Raw genomic sequence first — 22,223 nt, 5'->3', positions numbered from 1 at the left:
TGGGTATGGCTCATACCCATACCTTTAGTTTAAAATTAAAAGGAAAACTATCATTGTATTAAGTTCCAACCCCATACTACCCAGGTTTCATTCCTCATTCCAAACCTATATCATTGTTTGAACCAAACGCCCCCTAAGAGAGTTACATTGCCTCAAGCCCTTAACCCTCTATAATTAAAAATTCAAAAACTTTTGCATGCCCCCGGTTTACAATAATTTTATTGTACATCGAACATTTTCGAAAAGTGACCCTTTTTACTTACAAAAGTGACCCATATTTTCACAAAAGTGACCATTTTTTTCCATAAAAGTGACCCTTTTTTTATACAAAAGTGACTTATATTTTTACAAAAGTGATTTTTTTTTCACAAAAGTGACCCTTTTTTTCCTCAAAAGTGTTTTTTTTCCACAAAAGTGACCCTTTTTTTCCGCAAAAGTGTTCTCTTTTTTTCCACAAAAGTGACCCTTTTTTTGTGACTTTTTTTCCCCAAAAACAGAGTATCAAAATCAATAAAAATAAACACAAACGCATGCAAAAGTATACTTGATTGATGTCGTATGCTTAACGAAATAATGACAATTAACTTAGCTTGTTTCTGAAATTGGGGCTTGAATTGAGAGCTTCTCCTTCTTTAGCTTGTTTCTGAAACAGAGTACCGACGCGAAATTGGGCAGAACAATTCCTTATTGAATTATTTTACAGTTTATTCCTGCTTCAATAGGACATGAGGGGATTTTAAAATCAAGAGTTTATAATTTCTTTGGATGGATAACTAATGTCCTTTCTAGGCAAAAATTTGAGATGACGATCTACAAGGAACAATAGATCGGAGTTCGGCCGGATTATTGGGAGATGCTAAGGGAGTTCGACGGTGGCGCGGCAGCTGGGAGTGGCGACAGGGTTGGTGGTTTGGCGGTGGGTGTTTTTCTCGGCGGTGGTCCGGCTGACTTCGGCGGTGACTCCATGACTTAGAGTTGATGAAGTTACATGCCCAGCCCGATTTACACTAATTTAGTGTAAACCGGATGTTATTAAATATTTGTGTTAAAAATTTATCATATTATGCTATAATAACCTTTATAATGCTACATAACTATATCATTCTTTCGCATCATACATGCACTACTGCCAAAAAATAAGCAAGGAAACAAAATTTTTACAATATCTGAATCTGAAAGTAGTTTGTGTGACTATATATATAGAGTACTTTGTATTGATTCAAACTTAAAACCAAGCTCGTTCCGTGCTATACGCGCAGTCGTGCACATCTCTAATATAACAACATATTGTCATATTGACACATAAGAAAGGGCTTGAATTAACAAAATAACTATGCCTACAACTTTAACCTGAAGTTCCACAGAAATCACGAGATTGGCATCAATGCAGCAACTTCCTGGGAAGAGAATAAGCTTGAGCTGAGGGAGGCTGTGTACACCACACTTATATCAGCAACTGCTTGGTTACATTCAGGGAGCGTCTGCTGTACTGAAGTAGTTTCATTTCGTGATTGCAGCCCCTCGAGTATTATAGCAACTTCTTTCATAGTAGGCCTTTGCTTTCCATTCAAGTTCAAGCATTCTTTAGCAAGGTTAGCCACAGCCTCTAGCTCTTCCTGCTTTGCCTCGTTTGAAACCTCAGGATCAAGGATATCAGAGAAACAGAAATTTCCCATCATAAGAAGAAACTCTGTGGCAAGACTTCTCCATTCTTTAGATTTGTCTGGAGATATTGGCTTCTTGCTAGTCAAGAGCTCAACAAGGACTACTCCAAAGCTATAAACATCACTTTTTTCAGTGAATTGGTTGGATTGGAAGTACTCTGGATCCAAATATCCAAATGTCCCTTTAACTTGAGTAGTCAAGTGAGTCTGATCAATCAGTATAGTCCTTGAAGTGCCAAAATCGGAAACTTTTGCTCTGTATTTGTCATCCAAAAGTATATTTGAAGACTTAATATCTCTGTGGTAGATAGGAGTAGACGACGATGAATGAAGGTATGCAATTGCACCTGCTGATTCTGCAGCAATTTGCAAGCGCATGTTCCAAGGAATGTGAAACTCTTCACTTGGGTTATGGATATGCTGAGAAAGTGTTCCATTTGGGATGAACTCGTAAACAAGAAGAGGTACATCAGTTTCCAAACAACACCCTAGAAGTTTAACCACATTTCTGTGGTTAATTTGAGAGAGGATAACTACCTCGTTTATGAAAGGCTCTAATTGGCTTTCATCAACTTTTTTGGATTTCTTAACTGCTATAACCCTTCCATCCGTCAGCATACCTTTGTAAACTGTACCTTGGCCACCCTACCCAAGTATTCTGTTCTCATTGAAATTATCTGTGGCTACCTCTAATTCGCTGACAGTAAAAACTTTTGTTTTCTCCACAACACAATCATTGTAACACATTTGTCTTTGTAAAAGCAAACCACCATTTTGTTTGAAGTTCTTAGCTCTTAGTTTTATCTTCTTCCTTCTCTTCAAAATCTGCCACAACCAATAGCAACCTACAGACACCAATAATGATCCTACACCAATACTCAATCCTGCAAACAAAACATTCTGCATATTAGCATCTATTTTCTTATCATAAACTCATTTTTGAGCAATGATATGCCTTTCTATCTGTTTTATTCTTTCATATGTATCTAAACATTGAGTTTAAGATAAGCAATTTCCTTAAGCCTTAACCTTTATACCTTGTCATCTGACATAGCATTAGTTTTGATTTTTGAACATTCAAAGTAATTGCTTATGAAAACTGAACTAAATGAGATAATGCCATGTGAACAATTTGAAGTCCAAATGTTACCTAGCACAACTCCCAGAAGGTTCCTGCTCTTTTTAGTTATAAAACACCTAGCATCCATATAATCATCAGAAGTGATGTAACAATCACCTTTGCAGCTTGCACATCGTGGCGACTCTGCAAATTTAATAAACAAAAAAAAAAAAAATTGGACGTATGGTTCCATAAAAATTAAAATAAAATAAAAGCTTTATTTTCTTTTTTTGGTGGTAGTTTGGAGGGGGGGGGGGGTTGGTTAGTCAAACTGACCTTGGCATCCGTTAGGAAGATAAGGATTACCACCTTGTCGTTGCAGGCAGCTACATGTGTAATCACCATTAGCTTGATGCATGTAACAATTTCCAGAACCGGAATCATTTGATGATTGATCAGGTAAATAAAAATATTTCCAATCAAGATTAACCGGTATATGACTTCCACTGCTAACTAGGGACAATAGTGAATGCTGAGGGTTAGATAATAAAAGATAATTCAAGAAATCACGGTTTGCTAATAAGACATAGCTGCAAGTCCCATTAGTTAGAGTGATGTTAACACTGTAAACACTCAGGGGATAGGGGAGACCAGATAAGCAAATCGATTTCTGGGATGTCGAATTGCCCCTGATTTTACTATTACAAACTGATCCACAACGAGCCACTACCTTGTCCCCAACATTGAAAAAAGAAGTCCCTACACAATTTATAGGAGCAAAATCATTGTAAATGGAGGAGAAACTATATGGGCTTCCACCCAAGTTAGCACTCGTCCATGTTGTAGCTTGTCCATTACAGTTAACAGCCATGGAAGCATTAATTGTCACTTCTGGCGACTTTAAGGAAATTTTTAGCACCTGAAAATTGAATTTGGTAAGAACTGGAATTGAAGTGTTACATGTAATTTCATACCATTCACTATAATAGCACCTTGAACCAATACCAAATGGATACGGAATAGTAACATTTCCACACTTATCTGGACAACCAGGTTTTGCCATTGGTGGAGCTGCTTCGACTAAATCTCTTGATAGCCATAGGACAAGTGCCACTGTTGCAAGCATCATATCCATGGTTGCCAGCTTACCACCCAATTCACCTATACCAAATTCTGTGTTTGTGATTTTTTGGATTAGCAATGCAGCAGGCCTGTAGAACTCAAGGGCAAAACATTGAACTAAGATATCAACAAAATTTACAAGATGTTAATAAGTCAATTATTAAAGCTAATAATTTAGCTTCCTTGGCCCACTTCCTGACAAAACTACACTTAGAAACCAATTAGGATGCGTAATTAGCTAGCTGCCTAATATTGACTAAGAGGTCTAAGACACTTGATAAAGGAGACAAAACTGTTTCTAATATGCTGATAGAAGAGTCATCCATTTGGATCACCCTTTTTATAGTAAATACCACCACCGTTGAATAATCAGAAAACATAAAGTCATGTAATACTTCCAAACAAAACTAATATACAATCTTGCAGAAAAGACATCATAATTTACATTGTATGAGACAAATTAATTCAATAATCTAAAACATATTCACACAAAATAGTAGCTCAGAAAAGTCATAGATCCGGTAAGTGTATGAGGCCACTGTGATGTTAATATTACAGGATGTCACAATATTCGCAAACAATATTGACAGATAAATCAGGGAGAATAGCTATGTACTTGGGAAGCATTAAAAAAACTCTACACATAACGTTCACACATCAAACACGAAAAACACACCTGATTTCCAGCTTGAAGAACAGGGGATAGACAAGCAAATCATGACTGGCTCCGGGTTCCTTTTGTTATCCTTCGCAGCTGCCATAACCTTTTGGTCAGAAAAGAGGTTAGACTGCAAGAAGCATCAGCTGCAGATTTTTCTCATTTATATTTTAAGAGGGATGAAAGATTGGAATCATGTTTAACCAATTCAGATTTGTTTGATTCATATCCATAACAATCCGGGCAATTCCCATACAATCTACCATTTTCGTAATGAACTGCCTTTCCACTAAAATGTAAAAAATAGTGCAACAATCAGATATTCTTTCAATAACTATAGATAAAGTTATGTAAACGAATTTCTGTAACCCACTGTAAGTGTTACAACATCACCCACCTATGAAAAGCTAGCATATCTCAAGAAGCTCTATTGAAGGCAGTGGTAGATCCAAGATTTCCAATCAAGGGTAGCACATAGTCATTTAAGAAAATTTAAATGAGAAAAAACATATCAAATAACTGAAAAACCAGACTTTATTTTAGGTGGTTATATTGAAAACAATCGCCAAAAATGGTTAACAAAATAACGGCTTGTGTTAGTACATTGTTGTAGTAATTAACAATTGGATTTTAGACATTTGATTGAGAACTAATTCAAAAAACTGCAAAATATTACTGTTGTACGGAGCATTATATGTGTATAATTTTACTTTTTAATCACAGAGTAAAACTAGTAGTTTTGAACTAGTTAACAAAATATTTCATACTCCTTAAATAATTTGTGAAATGAAACTAGATTGGCGTACATGGTACACTGCTCATATATGAAGAATCAATGCATCTTCCTCCTGTGAAGAGAATGTGCTTGAGCTGAAGGGGGCTGTGTCCATCACACTTATATCAGCAACCGCTTGGTTCCATTCAGGGAACGTCTGCTGTACTGAAGAAGTTTCATTTCGTGATTGCAGCCCCTCGAGTATTATAGCAACTTCCTTCATAGTAGGCCTTTGCTTTCCATTCAAGTTCAAGCATTCTTTAGCCAGTTTAGCCACAGCCTCTAGCTCCTCCTGTTTAGCCTCCTTTGAGACCTCAGGATCAAGGATATCAGACAAACAAGAATTCCCCACCAAAAGAAGAAACTCTGTGGCCAGACTTCTCCATTCTTTAGATTTGTCGGGAGAGATTGGCTTCTTGCTTGTCAATAGCTCAACAAGGACTACTCCAAAGCTATAAACATCACTTTTTTCAGTGAATTGGTTAGATTGGAAATACTCTGGATCCAAATATCCAAATGTCCCTTGAACTTGAGTAGTCAAGTGAGTCTGATCAATCAGTATAGTCCTTGAAGTGCCAAAATCGGAAACCTTTGCTCTGTATTTGTCATCCAAAAGTATATTTGAAGACTTAATATCTCTGTGGTAGATAGGTGTAGATGACGATGAATGAAGGTACGCAATTGCACCTGCTGATTCTGCAGCAATTTGCAAGCGCATTTTCCAAGGAATGTGAAACTCTTCACTTGGGTTATGGATATGCTGAGAGAGTGTTCCATTTGGGATGAACTCGTAGACAAGAAGAGGTACTTCGGTTTCCAAACAGCACCCTAGAAGTTTAACCACATTTCTGTGGTTAATTTGAGAGAGGATAACTACCTCGTTTATGAAAGGCTCTAATTGGCTTTCATCAACTTTTTTGGATTTCTTAACTGCTATAACCCTTCCATCAGTCAGCATACCTTTGTAAACTGTACCTTGGCCACCCTGCCCAAGTATTCTGTTCTCATTGAAATTATCTGTGGCTACCTCTAATTCGCTGACAGTAAAAACTTTTGTTTTCTCCACAACACAATCAGTGTAGCACATTTGTCTTTGTAACAACAAACCACCATTTTGTTTGAAGTTCTTAGCTCTTAGTTTTATCCTCTTCCTTCTCTTCAAAATCTGCCACAACCAATAGCAACCTACAGACACCAATAATGATCCTACGCCAATACTCAATCCTGCAAACAAAACGTTCTGCATAATTAGCATCTATTTTCTTATCATAAACTCATTTTTGAGCAATGATATGCCTTTCTATTTGTTTATTCTGTCATATGTATCTAGCATTTAAGATTCAGCTATTTCCTTAAGCCTTAACCTTTGTACCTTGTCATCTGAGATAGCATTATAAATATTCTAAGTAATTGCTCATGAAAATTGAACTAAATGAGATGATGCCCTGTGAACAATGAAGTCCAAATGTTACCTAGCACAACTCCCAGAAGGTGTGCCCTGCTCTTTTCAGGAGTATAACACCAAACATCCATATAATCATCAGAATTTACGTAACAGTCACCATTGCAGCTTGCACATCGTGGTGAGTCTGCACAGAAGATATATACTGGAAGTAAGTATGGTTCCTATAAAAATAAATAAATAATTTTGGGGGGGGGGGGGGGGGGGCTGAGGGAGATCTGTGGATGCTGGAGGTTGGTTATTCAAACTTACCTTGGCATCCGTTAGGAAGATAAGGATTTCCACCCTGACCTTGAGGGCAGTTACATGTATAATCACCATCATCTGGATCCAAATTACAATTGTCAGAACTGGAATCATTTGATGATTGATCAGGTAAATAATAATACAACCAATCAAGATTAACCGGTATATGACTTCCATTGCTGACTAGGGAAAAAAGTGATTGCTGAAGGTGAGGAGATTCAAGATTATTCAAGAAATCACTATTTGCTAATAAGACATAGCTGCAAGTCCCATTAGTTTGAGTGATGTTAACACTGTAAACACTCAGAGGATAAGGTGGACGAGATAAGCAAATTGATTTCTGGTATGTCGAATTGTCCCTGATTTGATTATTACAAACTGATCCACAACGAGCCACTACTTTGTCCCCACCATTGACAAAACAAGACCCTACACAATTTACAGGAGCAAAATCATTGTAAATGGAGGAGAAACTATATGGGCTTCCACCCAAGTTAGCACTCGTCCATATTGTATCTTGTGCAGTACAGTTAACAGCCATGGGAGAATTAATTGTCACTTCTGACGACGTTAAGGAAATTTTTAGCACCTGAAAATTGAATTTGGTAAGAATTGGATTTGAAGTGTTACATGTAATTTCATACCATTCATTGTAATAACACCTTGAACCAATACCAAATGGATACGGAATAGTAACATTTCCGCACTTATCTGGACAACCAGGTTTTGCCATTGGTGGAGCTGCGACTACTATATCTCTTGATAGCCATAGGACAACTGCCAGTGTTGCAAGCATCATATCCATGATTGCCAGCTTACCACCCAATTCACCTACTAGCAAATTCTGTGTTTGTGAATTTTTGTATCAGCCATGCAGCAGGCCTGTAGAATTCAAGGGCAAAACATAGAAACAAAATACTTTGTATCAACAAAATTTATAAGATGTTAGTAGGCAATTAATAAAGATAATAATTCAGCTTCCCTGGCCCACTTCCAGACAAAATTACACTTATAAAACGATTAGGAAATATAATTAGCTAGTTCCACTATATTGACTAGGACACTTAATCTAGGAGACCAGAATGTTTTTTATTTGAGAAATGGAAATTTTATCCACCTAGGTCATCTTCATATTAAATACAGCCGCCATTAAATCAGTGGCGGACCCAGGAATTTTTGACCGGTGAGTCACAAACTCACAATCGATAACCAAATATGTAAAAAAAATTTTTTTTACCAAAATTCCCAAAAAAAATTATTTACAAAGATCATCCAAATAGAAAATTGACAAGATTACAATACTAACTAACATTTAACAAGCTTAAAATTGACAAGACTAAAATTAACAAACTAATAATTTTTTTTTTTTTTTTTTTAAAAAAAAAAAAAAAAACTTAAAAATTGTTTTGGGCCTTGGTGAGTCATTTGACCCACCAGGCACAAGGCCAAGTCCGCCCCTGATTAAATAATCAGAAAACATAAAAGTCATGAAACACTTCCAAACCAAATTGGTATACAATCTTCCAGAAAGACTTCGTAATCTACATCATATGATACAAATCTTTTCAATTCAGCTAAAATTGTAAATTTTAGTAATAGGTCAACATGATTTTACCACCCAAAATTAACGAACTGTGCATAATTTAAATATCTAAAACATATTCATAGAAAATAGTAGCCCAGAAAAGCCAAAGGTTCTGTAAGTGTACCTATGTATCAGACTATCAGTGTCTGTAATACTAAATTTAAACCTGAATTTCAGACAAGACAGTGAAACATCACACAGTTGAGAAGGCCACTAGGATGTTAATTTTACAAAATGTCGCAATGTTCACAAACAATATACAAATAAATCAGGGAGCCAAGAATAGCTATGTACTTAAGAAGCATTAAAACTCTGCACATAATGTTCACACATCAAGCACAAAATTGGATAACTACACCTGATTTCCAACTTGAGAATTGTGGAAAGACAAATCATGACTGGCTCCAGGTTCCTTTCGTTATCCTTCACATCTGCCATAATCTTTTGGTCAGAAAAGAGGTTAGACTGCAAGAAGCATCAGCAGCAGATTGTAAGAGAGATGAAAGGTTAGAATCATGATTAGCCAATTCAGATTTTTTTTTTTTTTTTTTTATTCATGTCCATACCAATCTGGGCAATTCCAATACAATATACCATTTTCGTAATGAACTGCCTATCCACTAAAAAGTAAAAAAATAGTCCAACAATCAGATAGTATTTCAATAATTATAGATAAAGTAATGTAAACAAATTTCTGTAACCCGTTGCAAGTGTTACAACATCACCCACTTATGAAAAAGCTAGCATATCTCAAGGAGCTCTATCAAAGGGTCATGTATCATTGTAACAAGAATCCCATTCAGCTTCCATTGCATCCTTGGCAGCTATTTCTGAGCAGAAAGGATTGGCTGAATCTGATTTCATCACTCTTCTCTATACACAATATTGTTCATGACCTCGGAGCTTCATATAGACACACAATTAACTCTCATTTGAAATGACAATCACCACACAAATGGCCAGCACGAATTTCACTGCAAGCATGATGAGCACAATTAAACCAATTGAATTATTTTGCAGTACAATCATCATAAGCATGAATGACCTCATGGATCAGAACATGATCGACCTCATCTTGCACGTTCATATTATTAACGCTGTACAGTATGAACAGCATAGAATTTACCAGTAGCTATTGTAATTTACCAATCATATTCTTTATTTTGGGCACTATTCTACTCCTAAATATGATGTACCTAGAAAAAAGCAAGTTAATCTTAAAACCCATCAGTGATTAGACTGATTACAAACCAAACCCCCAACAGCCGAACAATCTAGTCTTAACCCACTAAATCTAAAACAGGTTTTTCTAAAATTGAAGGAAAAATAGATGCTAAACCCTTATCAAGAAATTGGCTTCAATGAAAGAGATGTTTATATTAATCAATACACACCCAGAAACTTACAGCAATTCAAATACGTTTACTCAGTTAAACGAAACCAAATCTTCTCATTGAAAATGCAGACATTAAACTTCAATTTGTAATTAAAATATACGGAGTACAAAATTGAAATCAATATACCTGGACTGCTGGAAAACCCACTACAAAAGAATCAAATTTAATCATTCTCATCACTATATATATATATAAGATCATAAATTATTGGTTAGTAAGAAATGCCCAAATGCAATACATTAATCAAATACCCAAATCCTGAATTGTCAATTAATTCATCATTTATTCATCAATCTTTCAATTTAAAATTCACAAAATTAGAAAGGAAAAAAAAAAAAACCATAATTTAAAGTTGCGACGCTGCAAGAAGAGAGAGGAGGGAAAGTTAAGCAGTGAAACAAAGTAAAAGAACCACTTACCAAATAGCGAGTGACTCTGAATTCGATCAACCTCGGAAAAGTTTGAATTTGGCCGGAATTTCAGAGAGGTTGCAGTTGTTGCGGTGGTGGCGAAATGAAGTGACTAGTGAGTGAGTGACTCAAATCACTCAGGACGAGTAGGACGCTAAATTACTAATTAACCCCTTTTTATCCCTATAACTCTGTAAGGCTATAACAACAATTAGGAGGAGATTTGAACCTAACCACCAAAAAGCAATCCCTGAATCTAAATTGGCCCAACGGAGTAATCAAATAAAAAAAAATGCTCCGTACTAATTAACCTCTTTTTTTATTGACAAGCTAAATGACGTCCTTATTTTACTAGGTAACGCCCACATTTAAAAATGAAGGGACAAACATACCCTCGCATGTATTTCATGTTTTAACTCAATCAAGCATTCTTTCCTCCCAACTAACCACCACCGACCAACTCAATCAAGCATTCTTTCCTCCCAACTAACCACCACCGACCAAGGGCAAGGTCATCAGACATATCGCAGGAATCAAATTCGTCTTTTTTTTTTTTTTTTTTTTTTGGTGAAGGCCAAATGCTTAATTTTTCAAAACTGTAGGGCACAAATTTCAAAAGTCCCTAGGAGATTCGAAAATTCTAGGCGTTTTACCCCGTAGAGTTTTCAAGTTTTTTATACGTTTTTTTATTTATCATAACTTCTGATTCCAAACTTGGATTAAGACAAATAATATATCGTCGAAAAGCTCTAAAAGACTAATTTCCAACCTAATTCAAATCAAGTCAATATCATTTCTATATCTTAAGTTATGATATGGAGTAGGACTCAGTAGGAGCTTCAAGCTGCAAAAGGTTGTTGCAGGAAGATCTCCATCAATATTTCTCTCCGCCTTATACATTAATTAACACTTATAAATATACTCCGTATAAAAAATTGCTTTATTTCCTAAAAAAAAAAATGCTTTCAAGGATTGAATTAATTTGTTTCATACGATGTAAATTATGATTTATGACGTCTTTTCTGCAAGAATGTATATCAGTTTGGTTTGGAAGTACTTCATGACTTAATGTTTTCTGATCATTCAATGGCAGTTTTATTAACTATTAAGAGGTGATTCAGGTTGATGAATATTGTATCAGCAAGTGTATTAAACAGTTTGGTCCCCTATATCAAGTGTTCTAGTCAATATTATGCAGCTACCTTATTACTTCCTAATTGGTGTCTAAGTGTATTTTGACCGGAGGTGGGCCAAGGAAGCTGAATTATTAGCTTTAATAATTGACTTTTAACATCTTGTAAATTTAGTTGACATTTTGGTTCAATGTCTAATACAAAAAAAATCACAAACACAGACTTTGCTATAGGTGATTTGGGTAGTAGTAGTAAGGTGACAACCATGGATATGATGCTTGCAACACTGGCACTTGTCCTATGGCTATCAAGAGATATAGTCGAAGCAGCTCCACCAATGGCAAAACCTGGTTGTCCAGATAAATGCGGAGATGTTACTATTCCATATCCATTTGGTATTGGTTCAAGGTGCTATTACAATGAATGGTATGAAATTACATGTAACACTTCAAATCCAATGCTCACCAAGTTCAGCCTTCAGGTGCTTAAGATTTCCTTAAGTTCATCACAAGTGATAATCAATGCTCCAACCGTTGTTAACTCTACTGCACAAGATACAACATGGACGAGTGCTAATTTGGGTGGAAGCCCGTATAGTTTCTCCTCCATTTACAATGATTTTGCTCCTGTTAGTTGTGTAGGGACTTCTTTTGTCAATGGTGGGGAAAATATAGTAGCTCGTTGTGGATCATTTTGTAATAGTCAAATTAGGGACAATACAACATCCCAGGAATCGATTTGCCTATCTGTTCTCCCCTATCCTCTGAGTATCTACGGTGTGAGCATCACCCGAACTAATGGGACTTACAGCTATGTCTTAGTAGCAAGCCGTGATTTCTTGAATAATCTTGAAATGTCTAACCCTCAGCAATCGCTTTTGTCCCTAGTCAGCAATGGAAGTCATGTACCGGTTAATCTTGATTGGAAATATTTTTATTTACCTAATCAATTCTTAAATGAGTCCAATTCTGGCAATTGTAACATGCATCAAGCTAATGGTGTTTACACATGTACCTGCCCGCAACGACAAGGTGGTAATCCTTACCTTCCTAATGGATGCCAAGGTATGTTTTGACTAACCAACTCCCCCCCCTCCTCCCCCCCCCCCCCCACAAACAACCACCACCACCCAAAAAAAGAAGGTTTTTTTGATGGAACCGTACTTCCTTTTTTTTTTCTTTGCCAGAGTCGCCACGATGTGCAAGCTGCAAAGGTGATTGTTATGTCATTTCTGATGATTATATGGATGTTGGGTGTTATATTCCTAAAAAGAGCAGGGCACACCTTCTGGGAGTTGTGTTAGGTAACATTTGAACTTCATTGTTCACATGGCATTATCTCATTTAGTTCATTATCATAAGCAATTACTTTGAATATTTATAACGCTATGTCATACTAGTACTAGATGCATATGACAGAATTTAACAAACAGAAAGGCATATCATTGCTCATAAATGAGTATATGATAAGAAAATAGATGTTAATATGCAGAATTTTTTGTTTGCAGGATTGAGTATTGGCATAGGATCATTATTAGCGTCTCTAGGTTGCTATTGGTTGTGGCAGATTTTGAAGAGAAGGAAGAAGATAAAAGTAAGAGCTAAGAACTTCAAACAAAATGGTGGTTTGCTGTTACAAAGACAAATGTGTTACAATGATTGTGTTGTGGAGAAAACAAAAGTTTTTACTGTCAGCGAATTAGAGGTAGCCACAGATCATTTCAATGAGAACAGAATACTTGGGCAGGGAGGCCAAGGTACAGTTTACAAAGGTATGCTGACGGATGGAAGGGTTATAGCAGTTAAGAAATCCAAAAAAGTTGATGAAAGCCAATTAGAGCCTTTCATAAACGAGGTAGTTATCCTCTCTCAAATAAACCACAGAAATGTGGTTAAACTTCTAGGGTGCTGTTTGGAAACCGAAGTACCTCTTCTTGTTTACGAGTTCATCCCAAATGGAACACTCTCTCAGCATATCCATAACCCAAGTGAAGAGTTTCACATTCCTTGGAAAATGCGATTGCAAATTGCTGCAGAATCAGCAGGTGCAATTGCATACCTTCACTCATCGTCGTCTGCTCCTATTTACCACAGAGATATCAAGTCTTCAAATATACTTTTGGATGACAAATACAGAGCAAAGGTTTCCGATTTTGGCACTTCAAGGACTATACTGATCGATCAGACTCACTTGACTACTCAAGTTCAAGGGACATTTGGATATCTAGATCCAGAGTACTTCCAATCCAACCAATTCACTGAAAAAAGTGATGTTTATAGCTTTGGAGTAGTCCTTGTTGAGCTTATGACAAGCAAGAAGCCAATATCTCCTGACAAATCTAAAGAATGGAGAAGTCTGGCCACAGAGTTTCTTCTTTTGGCGGAGAATTCTTGTTTGTCTGATATATTTGATCCTCACGTCTCAAAGGAGGCTAAGCAAGAGGAGCTAGAGGCTGTGGCTAACCTGGCTAAAGAATGTTTGAACTTGAACGGAAAGCAAAGGCCTACTATGAAAGAAGTTGCTATAATACTCGACGGGCTGCAATCGCGAAATGAAACTTCTTCAATACAGCAGACGTTCCCTGAATGGAACCAAGCTGTTACTGATGTAAGTGTGATGGACACAGCCCCCTTCACCTCAAGCACATTCTTTTCCCAGGAAGAAGATGCATTGATTCTTCATATATGAGCAGTGTACCATGTATGCCAATCTTTTGATTTTTATGGAAATTCAGGTGGGTGTGTGTGTGTGGGTGGGTGGGTGGGGGGGTTGACCTCATCCGACTCAGGGGGATTGTTTTTGGGTCTGTCCTATGGCAACGCGTGTGTTAGCCCTTAGCCGGCAGCCAAGTTTCATTCGTATGTTGAAGGAGCTACTGCCTTTACCTGACACATATGCTCTAAAACTCCCATATTGTTCCACCATTTTAATGCTCCCACTTACCAAGCTCAGCTTAGGTTTACTTAGTTTGTTAAACTAAGTCGTTGCTATGAGGCAATGTAACCTCAAAGCACGACAAATTGCATAATCAAATTTGTCATCATTTTCGACAAATAATGAAGAAGCAATTTGATTTATTCATCAATTTCGATGTATGATGCTCTTGACATGCAATATACTACTAGTATCTATTGTAATTTACTAATTATATTCTTTATTTGGGCACTATTCTACTCCTAAATATGATGTACCTAGCAAAAAGCAAGTTAATCAGTGATTAGACTGATTACAAACCAAACCCCCAACAGCCGAACAATCAAGTCTAAACCCACCAAATCTAAAACAGGTTTTTCTAACATTGAAGGAGAAATTAGATGTTAAACCCTTATCAAGAGATTGGCTTCAATGAAAGAGATGTTTATATTAATCAATACACGCCCAGAAACTTACAGCAAGTCAAATACGTTTACTCAGTTAAACGAAACCAAATCTTTTCATTAAAAATGCAGACTAACTTCAATTTGTAATCAAAATATACAAAATTGAAATCAATATAGCTGGACTGCTGGAAAACCCAATACAAATGAATCAAATTTAATCATTCCCATCACTATATAAGATCATAAATTAAGCAGTGAAACAAAGTAGAAGAGAGAGGAGGGAAAGTTAAGCAGTGAAACAAAGTAAAAGAACCACTTACCAAATAGCGAGTGACTCTGAATTCGATCAACCTCGGAAAAGTTTGAATTTGGCCGGAATTTCAGAGAAGTTGCAGTTGTTGCGGTGGTGGCGAAATGTAGTGAGTGAGACTGTGGAGTGACTCAAATTACTCAATGAAAGACGCTAATTACTAACTAACCCAATCTCTCTCTCTTTTTTTTAAAAAAAAAAAATAAAAAATTTGTCAGAAACAACCTTTTAAAGTATCCACTTTATTTAAAATAACCTTTTAATTTTACTTTTTTTTTGCAATTTCAGACCACATTATAAATTATTTTTATCAAAGACAACCAAATGCTACTTTCCGGCGTTGACTCTATTTTTCCCAATGTTGACCACTAGTGTGCAACGCACATGAACTTGTATATTGCTTAATACACCAATTTTCCCTCCAATTCACTCGTACTAAAATAGGGATGAAAGAGAAGCAAGGGTTTTAATAGGAGTTAATTGGAGGGAAAAGGGGTGTATTAAGCAATATAGGAGGTCACGTGACTCGCACACTCGTGGTCAACATCGGGAAAAATAGAGTCAACGCCGGAAAGTAACACTTGATTGTCTTTGATAAAAAAAATTTATAATGTGGTCTGAAAGATACCATAAGACGGATGTGTCTATGTGATATGTTTTATGCGTTGACATTCAAAACTAATTGATGATTTTGTGCTGATTAGTTAGACTACTCTCTCTAGCTCTCTCTCTTTATTACAAGTAGGAGGCAAAACTCAACTATTTCTTACAACAATTGGCATCTAATTTGCAGATGCCTCAGTGTCAACATTAAATTTTTGGTAAATTTCACTTTTATAAAATTTCCAAGTCCTAAGAACCAATATAAGTGAAACCAAACATCCAAACAATGTGGTACCACTAATAATAAGAAAAGAAACCTTGAAACAGTTTGCACCAATACAGTCCAAATCTTCCCCTAATTTTCTTTCCAACCCCTTGTCATTCAATTGTTTCAAAGCCTCTCTATCATAAAGTTTGCCTGTGACCACCACATTGAAAATATACGACCCGATTGGGCTAGCCACGGACCCAAAATTGTAGAGTGTGGCGTAGTACTTGAGCCCAAAAATCTCCGATATGATAGCATAAACCAAAGGCCATTGAGCCCCAAAGCAAAACCCAATGATCACTGATGCTATATAGAGTGAGTTAGGGACTGCAAAAGCGATAAGAAGGTGACCCACACAAGAAACAAGTAGGACTAGACTCATCATCATGGGTCTTGGAAACTTGTACTTTTTTAGAAATATCTCAGATGAAAATCCAGAAGTGACTCGACCTAGGTAGTTCCATATGCTCACTAGCGAGACAAATGTGTTTATGCTTCGAGTTGGATAGCCTAAAGAACTCCCTATCTGGCCCAAATTATCAATCATGGTTAGGGTCCCGCCTAGACCACAAATAGAAGCCACAAAAAGGATGAGCATGTCAATACTAAAGAGGGCTTGGAGTATGGTGTAGTCTTCTCCTCTGTTTGGTGGCTTGAATATGTTGGTTAGGCAAGTACCTTGGTTGTCCTTTGGGTCATCATTCGAGGGTTCTATTCGCGGTTGTTCTTCCCTTTGTTCAGCAACAACTTCAAGAGGTGAATCAATTCTTTTGCTTTGACTTGCAAGGTAGGAGTACTCTTCTTTTGCAAAAATTACAAGGGGTAGAAAGACAAGAAAAATAACAACCAAGGCACTTGCATAGTAACCGGCCCTAGTGAACAAGAGACTATTTTGCACTATAATCAAGACCATTAGAAACCCTGCAAGTGAGAGTGATATATAGAGCAGATTATAGAAGACCTTAACCTCATTCTGTTGTCGATCTTGATCCGCCTTCACAACTCTTATAGTTCGAAGAAAAATCATGGAAACAACTGCAGGAAGCCAAGAGATGAACAAAATAAGGTCTTTAGATTTATTACCATAAAAGGCATGGTAAAGTTGTGCAAGGATTGCACTACTTAGACCTACATAGCCCTTCAAAAGTCCTAGCACTATTCCTCGGCTTTCAGGGAAGTTCTTGACACAAGTTACCAGAGCACCCGTGTTGGCAAAGGCTTGTGAGTCGGCTCCTATACAAATGTAAAGACACATTTGCCATACAGGAACGCGCTTGAGATGGCCGGTGACAGCAAGCCAGATCATGAAGTAGCCAAAGTTCATAAGGGCTCCAATAAACAGGACAACCCAAGGTGGGGTGATCTCGTTGATGAGGCCTGATAACACCCCCACATTAGACCCCAAATCCTTGAAGAAGCTAAGAAGATTTAGAGTGTCTTGGTCATAACCCATTGAGGTTTTTATGTCGTTTGAATAAAGCCCAAACATGTATCCTGTACCTGACACTGTCATGATCAGGATACACCCGAAGACCATGAACCATCTTCCAAGGATCAATTGTGATCCAAAGCGACTAATAGAGAATGCCATAGTGTTTTGAGTGCCTACACAGACAGGAAGTTTCTAAACTCGCTTGAAGGGATGAAAGTTGGGTGCTTAGAGCACCCTTATATAAAAGTGGAACGCGAAAGATCAGTTTAACAATAACATGTCACTGCTAGGAGGCCTGCAGAACGACTGCCACAAAATCAAGAAGGAAAAATAAGTTTGAAACACGGATTTTGCGATGCACTTTTCCAAGTTCAAGAAAGTGACAAGTTCTTTACCATTTTGAATGATAAACTCAAAACTGATGTATAATCTGTGTTATTGTGACAGAAATTAATTACATACAGGAGTTAGCTAGCAGTACATCTGTACAAATTACAAGAATTTGGGAGTTTGGCCAGATTGAAAGCTATACACGGCTCTTGCCAAATTCCTGGTAAAATGTCAAAATCACATTTGCATGAGATCTATCTATGTAGTTAAGATTGCAAGAGGAGTTTGATGTTATGTGTGATTTCAAGCATAAAAATATGATTTGATTGGCTCATAACATATTCATGAACTCTGAATCTTAAAAATAATGTGTTATGAAAAATAATGTGTTATGAGTCCTTGTAATGCAAAAATGCCCCTATTAAACCGCAAGTTTGTTGGAAATTATAGTTTAGATCAAGTTGAGTTATTTTTTATTGTTTCCTTGGTTTGAGGAAGTTTGTTATTAGCTTGTAAATATGTTATATAAATACTTCAAGCTCAAGCTAGTCAGTTGTTTTTATATCTGTTAACAAAAAAAAAAATTAGTTATAACAAATTGTTTTTTTAATAATTACTTGCATTGCAATCCCTTTACCTAAGAGTGTAAGACAACATTGTTCAAAGCAGAAGACAGAAAGAAAGCTAGCTAAAAGAAGCAGAATGGCTACATGAAAGAAGTGTTCTTGTAAACAAATAATAAGAAACTCGAAAACAGTTATCTTAACAACTAAGGAGAAGCAGACCGATAATCTGACCTCCAAAGAGGTAAAATTGCATTCTGCCCTGGAAACATCATTCTGCACTTATCTCAGTCTCTGTAATCTATATAATTTTTGACAGTTGATGCACCCCTGCATACGGTATTGAAACAATAAAACTCGCAGTCATAAAACTAATAACAAAGTATACTTACACTATGGATATAAAACATACTATGTATTTTAAAAGCTAGCGAGGAGAGCATATCTCAATAATCATATCCTTCTCAAAAGTCAACTGACAAGAAGAATTCTGGTCTGTAGAGGGCTGAAAAGGCCGGTGTTCACTTAATAAGCCATGGATCTCATTGTTGCCTTGAATAGACTGATGATCCTGTGTCTGCTTACACAATCCATCTAACACACTTGCAACTTCCTTCATGGATGGCCGATCCTCACCTTTTACACTAAAGCATTGGGCTACAAGATTTCCGACAGTAATAAGCTCCTCAGGAGATGCTTCCTTCATGAGTTGAGGCTCAAGGATATCAAAATACTGATTGTTCTTGATTGCACTAATAAAATGCATTGCTAAGTTTCTGTCTTCCAGTCCGGTCTCCCATGAAATTGGTTTTCTCTTTGTTAATAGTTCAACCAGAACAACTCCAAAGCTGTAGACATCACTCTTCTCGGACAGATGACTTGTCAGAAAGTACTCTGGATCAAGATACCCAAATGTACCTTGAACCAGGGTGGTAACTTGAGTTTGATCAATGGGAACTAACCGGGAGACTCCAAAATCCGCTATTTTTGCAGTAAAATTATCATCCAAGAGAATGTTGGAAGACTTGATATCTCTATGGATGATGGGCATTGAAGCTGCAGAGTGCAGATACGAAATTGCATTGGCAGCCTCAGTTGAAATTCTCAGACAGTTTTCCCATGAAAGCCAACGTACACCATTATTGTGTATGTGATCAAAAAGAGTTCCATTGGAAACAAATTCATAGACCAACAAGGGAACTTCAGTCTCCAAACAACATCCTAAGAGTTTAACCACGTTTCGGTGGTTAATCTGGGTTAGGATTACCACCTCATTGATGAACTGCTCGACTTGACTCTGGTCACTTACCATAGATTTTTTTACTGCAACTACTTGGTCATTTGGTAAAATCCCCTTATACACAGTACCAAAACCACCACGTCCAAGAATATTATGCTTACTGTAATTGTTGGTAGCTTCCCTCAACTCTTGAGTAGTAAATATTTTTGTTGAATCATTGCTGCCTTGGTTCAAAGAAAGCTGTTGTTTCAACAAAAAACCACCATTTTGGTGGAAGAATTTCTCTTTCATTTTCATATGCTTCCGTTTCTTAATACAAAGATATATGCAGCTTATGTTTCCAGTACACAACATTAAGCCAATGATTGAACCTGCATGAAGCACTTAAAAGGCTCATCACAGTCTTGCATTCATATATGCTTAACATAAGTTTCAACCAGAGAAAAAAAAACATGATAATAATGCATGTAGCAGTACTGAATTATCTGTTGCAATCCTTATTTTGACTTTCATGGTAGTCTAAATGCTAATCCTTGATTAATAACAGTAGAGCAATTTTTTTTAAAAAAAAAACATAATAACAGAAGAACATAAATATGAAACACTTACCACCAAGAAGAACCAGAAGGACCAGCCATGTATAAGCTTTATCTTCGTTGTATCGGACACAGAGATAATGTTTCCCTTGCTTGATGCACCCTAACTTACATTCCTTGCATTCTTTAGGAACTGGTTAAATTAGGAAAAGTGAACTGAATCAGAAATTGTAATTCGGCAGCACTTTAAATTTTATTCTGAAATGTATCAGACAGTAAAGATCTGTAATGCTTACCTTGGCATCCATACGGAAGATAAGGATTCCCAAAAGTTCCATAATTGCAGTAGCAATCATACTTATCTGGAGGGCCTTGACAATTCTTGTTTGTGTCATCAGCAGGCATTGTTATGTTTCCGGGTGTCCATTCCAGTATTGTCGGGACTACTGCAAACTTAGAGAGACTTGGATCTACAGCCTCACTGATAATTGATGAGGTTCTGTTCATCAACATGGTGCTTGTGCAGTCATTAGTACCATTACCAAAGTTGAAAATGTTCACGCTGTAAAAGTCAAGTGAAGAAGGAAGATTAAAGCTGCAACACCCACGGCCAATGCAGTCATTCGTTATCATAGGACTCTTATCACAAACTGTTGCACACCCTCCTATTATCTTATTGCTTCTATCTAACAAGAGGGTGCTACTCCCACAACCCCCAACAAAAAGAGAATTGTACCCTGCCGTAAACAAATAAGGAGTTCCCCTAAGATCGATACTGCTTATATTTGTATCTAGGATGCTGCAGGTCCTCTGCAGCGGAGTTTTTACTGTAATAGTGTTCTGAACCGAAGTATGAATACCTATCTGTTCAACCTCAAGGTTAAATTTATTCAGAAAAAGTTTTGGGTGCAACAAAGAGGTATTGCAAGTAACCGAGTATGGTAGGCTGTAGTAGCAATCAACCCCTATTCCAAAAGGGTATGGAATGCTCACATTCCCACAGATATCCTGACAGCCAGGCTTTGCTATGGGAGGATCAGCTGTTATCAGTAATGCCGCCGTCAACAATGGGTGCACCCAACACAGAGCTACAATGATGAGCTGAAACAAGTAGGAAAACATGATTCCCAAGATTTTTTTTAGCATGAAATGGACAGCATATAAAATATGAACGATGCATTAATTATATAAAAAACTTCACAGCAATGATCATATAGATAGCAGTCATAGCACCCAAAGAACCCATGATGGTCAGAGCCACCAAATTTAAAAGCTGGTGGAATACTTAATTTTCAGCAGAAAAGTCAACATAAGCCACCTTACCTAAAGTGAATGACACAATACTTAAATCAATATATATTTCTTAACAAAATTCACTTCTATAGGATAGTATATACTTCGTACTGCAAAATTCTTTTGTACCAATTGCTAAAAGTTAGAGAAGTTAAATTTAAAGGAACCAAAGAAGTTCATAATCAACAATATACCTTTAGACCAAACAAAGTATTCCCTCTGCCCTTAAATAAAAGTTTTGTAGAATATGTTTGGTTGTGTAAAAAAAAATTATTATTATTAGACGAAAAGAGTAGAAACTTTGACCATCCACATTGCTAATCTTTTGACAGTCCCATTTTCATTCTTTCTCTTTCATTATAGATCCTCACACATGTGATTAATAGTACATAATTGACCAAACAAAACAATTAAAACGTGACCACTGATTTCAGCAGTTCCACATATCTGCAGGATTTTGTTCTGTTAGAATTTCCACATTTCTCTGACCACTGAGGTATGTATATTGTATCAACGTACCTTGGCTTTCCGTTGGCAGCCTACTGCAGTACTGCACATGTCTGTGTTCTATCTGAAGGCATGACAGAAACGGACAGTTCCAAAATGGGAAGAACAAGTTAAAACGGAGGGAGTAATTAATAAAAGGCCCTAAAAGAGACCTATAATCATAAAGAGCTCATTCAAAATATATATGCTGAGACTCAAAGCATACGATATGTATCATGCTAAGACACTGATATCATACCTTTGCTGTTAAGAGCAAGAAAGTAAACAATTCTTTCAATAAATATTACAGAGTTAATCAGTTTAGTAAGG

General features: G+C 36.8%; 5 protein-coding genes and 1 long non-coding RNA gene across 7 annotated transcripts; 1 reads left to right on the top strand and 5 right to left on the bottom strand.

The window, feature by feature from the left end:
* Positions 1 to 1,061: 1,061 nt before the first annotated feature.
* On the bottom strand, positions 1,062 to 7,397 carry LOC110701111 (wall-associated receptor kinase-like 10). Of its 2 annotated transcripts, XM_021878705.1 has the most exons (5): positions 7,360 to 7,397; positions 3,699 to 3,708; positions 3,061 to 3,643; positions 2,815 to 2,928; positions 1,062 to 2,548 (listed from the first exon to the last, which is right to left on the bottom strand). In XM_021878705.1, exon 5 carries the CDS (start codon positions 2,280 to 2,282, stop codon positions 1,368 to 1,370), a length of 915 nt encoding a protein of 304 aa, XP_021734397.1. In that variant the 5' UTR covers positions 2,283 to 2,548; positions 2,815 to 2,928; positions 3,061 to 3,643; positions 3,699 to 3,708; positions 7,360 to 7,397; the 3' UTR covers positions 1,062 to 1,367. The 2 variants fall into 2 exon arrangements, with proteins under 2 accessions (XP_021734397.1, XP_021734398.1); XM_021878706.1 differs by lacking the exons at positions 3,699 to 3,708; positions 7,360 to 7,397 and adding an exon at positions 3,717 to 3,999.
* Positions 2,310 to 4,607, bottom strand: LOC110701591 (wall-associated receptor kinase-like 8). The gene is made up of 4 exons (XM_021879222.1): positions 4,523 to 4,607; positions 3,061 to 3,963; positions 2,815 to 2,928; positions 2,310 to 2,548 (listed from the first exon to the last, which is right to left on the bottom strand). Exons 1-4 carry the CDS (start codon positions 4,605 to 4,607, stop codon positions 2,310 to 2,312), a joined length of 1,341 nt encoding a protein of 446 aa, XP_021734914.1.
* On the bottom strand, positions 5,021 to 22,148 carry LOC110701590. The gene is made up of 13 exons (XM_021879221.1): positions 20,411 to 22,148; positions 20,188 to 20,307; positions 18,767 to 19,949; positions 16,063 to 17,587; positions 11,730 to 11,923; positions 9,618 to 9,669; positions 9,139 to 9,192; positions 8,931 to 9,037; positions 8,646 to 8,738; positions 8,492 to 8,528; positions 6,994 to 7,831; positions 6,752 to 6,868; positions 5,021 to 6,503 (listed from the first exon to the last, which is right to left on the bottom strand). The coding sequence occupies exons 1-13, from the start codon at positions 21,258 to 21,260 to the stop codon at positions 5,323 to 5,325; spliced, it is 6,351 nt and encodes a 2,116-aa protein (XP_021734913.1). The 5' UTR covers positions 21,261 to 22,148; the 3' UTR covers positions 5,021 to 5,322.
* On the bottom strand, positions 7,804 to 10,537 carry LOC110701120. The gene is made up of 3 exons (XR_002507314.1): positions 10,389 to 10,537; positions 8,931 to 9,546; positions 7,804 to 7,869 (listed from the first exon to the last, which is right to left on the bottom strand). It is a non-coding gene; the product is annotated as an uncharacterized LOC110701120 (long non-coding RNA).
* On the top strand, positions 11,377 to 14,597 carry LOC110701109 (putative wall-associated receptor kinase-like 16). Its single transcript, XM_021878703.1, has 3 exons — positions 11,377 to 12,576; positions 12,699 to 12,815; positions 13,020 to 14,597. The coding sequence occupies exons 1-3, from the start codon at positions 11,703 to 11,705 to the stop codon at positions 14,198 to 14,200; spliced, it is 2,172 nt and encodes a 723-aa protein (XP_021734395.1). The 5' UTR covers positions 11,377 to 11,702; the 3' UTR covers positions 14,201 to 14,597.
* On the bottom strand, positions 15,667 to 17,993 carry LOC110701112 (protein NUCLEAR FUSION DEFECTIVE 4-like). The gene has a single exon (XM_021878707.1). The coding sequence runs from the start codon at positions 17,602 to 17,604 to the stop codon at positions 15,925 to 15,927; it is 1,680 nt and encodes a 559-aa protein (XP_021734399.1). The 5' UTR covers positions 17,605 to 17,993; the 3' UTR covers positions 15,667 to 15,924.
* Positions 22,149 to 22,223: the final 75 nt, after the last annotated feature.

This window comes from Chenopodium quinoa, unplaced genomic scaffold (genome assembly GCF_001683475.1).
Source record: "Chenopodium quinoa cultivar QQ74 unplaced genomic scaffold, ASM168347v1, whole genome shotgun sequence".
Lineage (NCBI taxonomy): Eukaryota > Viridiplantae > Streptophyta > Magnoliopsida > Caryophyllales > Amaranthaceae > Chenopodium > Chenopodium quinoa.
The sequence above is the reverse complement of the archived record's forward strand: the minus strand, read 5'-3'. Positions and strand labels throughout refer to the sequence as shown.

Excerpts from the sequence above, each read along its gene's own strand:
- LOC110701111 (XM_021878705.1), bottom strand. The coding sequence starts at position 2,282 with ATGCTGACGGATGGAAGGGTTATAGCAGTTAAGAAATCCAAAAAAGTT.
- LOC110701591 (XM_021879222.1), bottom strand. The coding sequence starts at position 4,607 with ATGGCAGCTGCGAAGGATAACAAAAGGAACCCGGAGCCAGTCATGATT. Across the intron at positions 3,964-4,522 it reads TTCTTCAAGCTGGAAATCAG|TTCAATGTTTTGCCCTTGAG; the intron begins GTGTGTTTTTCG and ends TTGATATCTTAG. Across the intron at positions 2,549-2,814 it reads CCTTCTGGGAGTTGTGCTAG|GATTGAGTATTGGTGTAGGA; the intron begins GTAACATTTGGA and ends TTTTGTTTGCAG.
- LOC110701109 (XM_021878703.1), top strand. The coding sequence starts at position 11,703 with ATGTCTAATACAAAAAAAATCACAAACACAGACTTTGCTATAGGTGAT. Across the intron at positions 12,577-12,698 it reads CCTTCCTAATGGATGCCAAG|AGTCGCCACGATGTGCAAGC; the intron begins GTATGTTTTGAC and ends TTTCTTTGCCAG. Across the intron at positions 12,816-13,019 it reads CCTTCTGGGAGTTGTGTTAG|GATTGAGTATTGGCATAGGA; the intron begins GTAACATTTGAA and ends TTTTGTTTGCAG.
- LOC110701112 (XM_021878707.1), bottom strand. The coding sequence starts at position 17,604 with ATGGCATTCTCTATTAGTCGCTTTGGATCACAATTGATCCTTGGAAGA.
- LOC110701590 (XM_021879221.1), bottom strand. The coding sequence starts at position 21,260 with ATGCTAAAAAAAATCTTGGGAATCATGTTTTCCTACTTGTTTCAGCTC. Across the intron at positions 17,588-18,766 it reads GAGATATGCTCTCCTCGCTA|TCGCTTTGGATCACAATTGA; the intron begins GCTTTTAAAATA and ends ATTCTCTATTAG. Across the intron at positions 11,924-16,062 it reads TTGGTGCAAACTGTTTCAAG|CACCTTGAACCAATACCAAA; the intron begins GTTTCTTTTCTT and ends TCATTGTAATAG.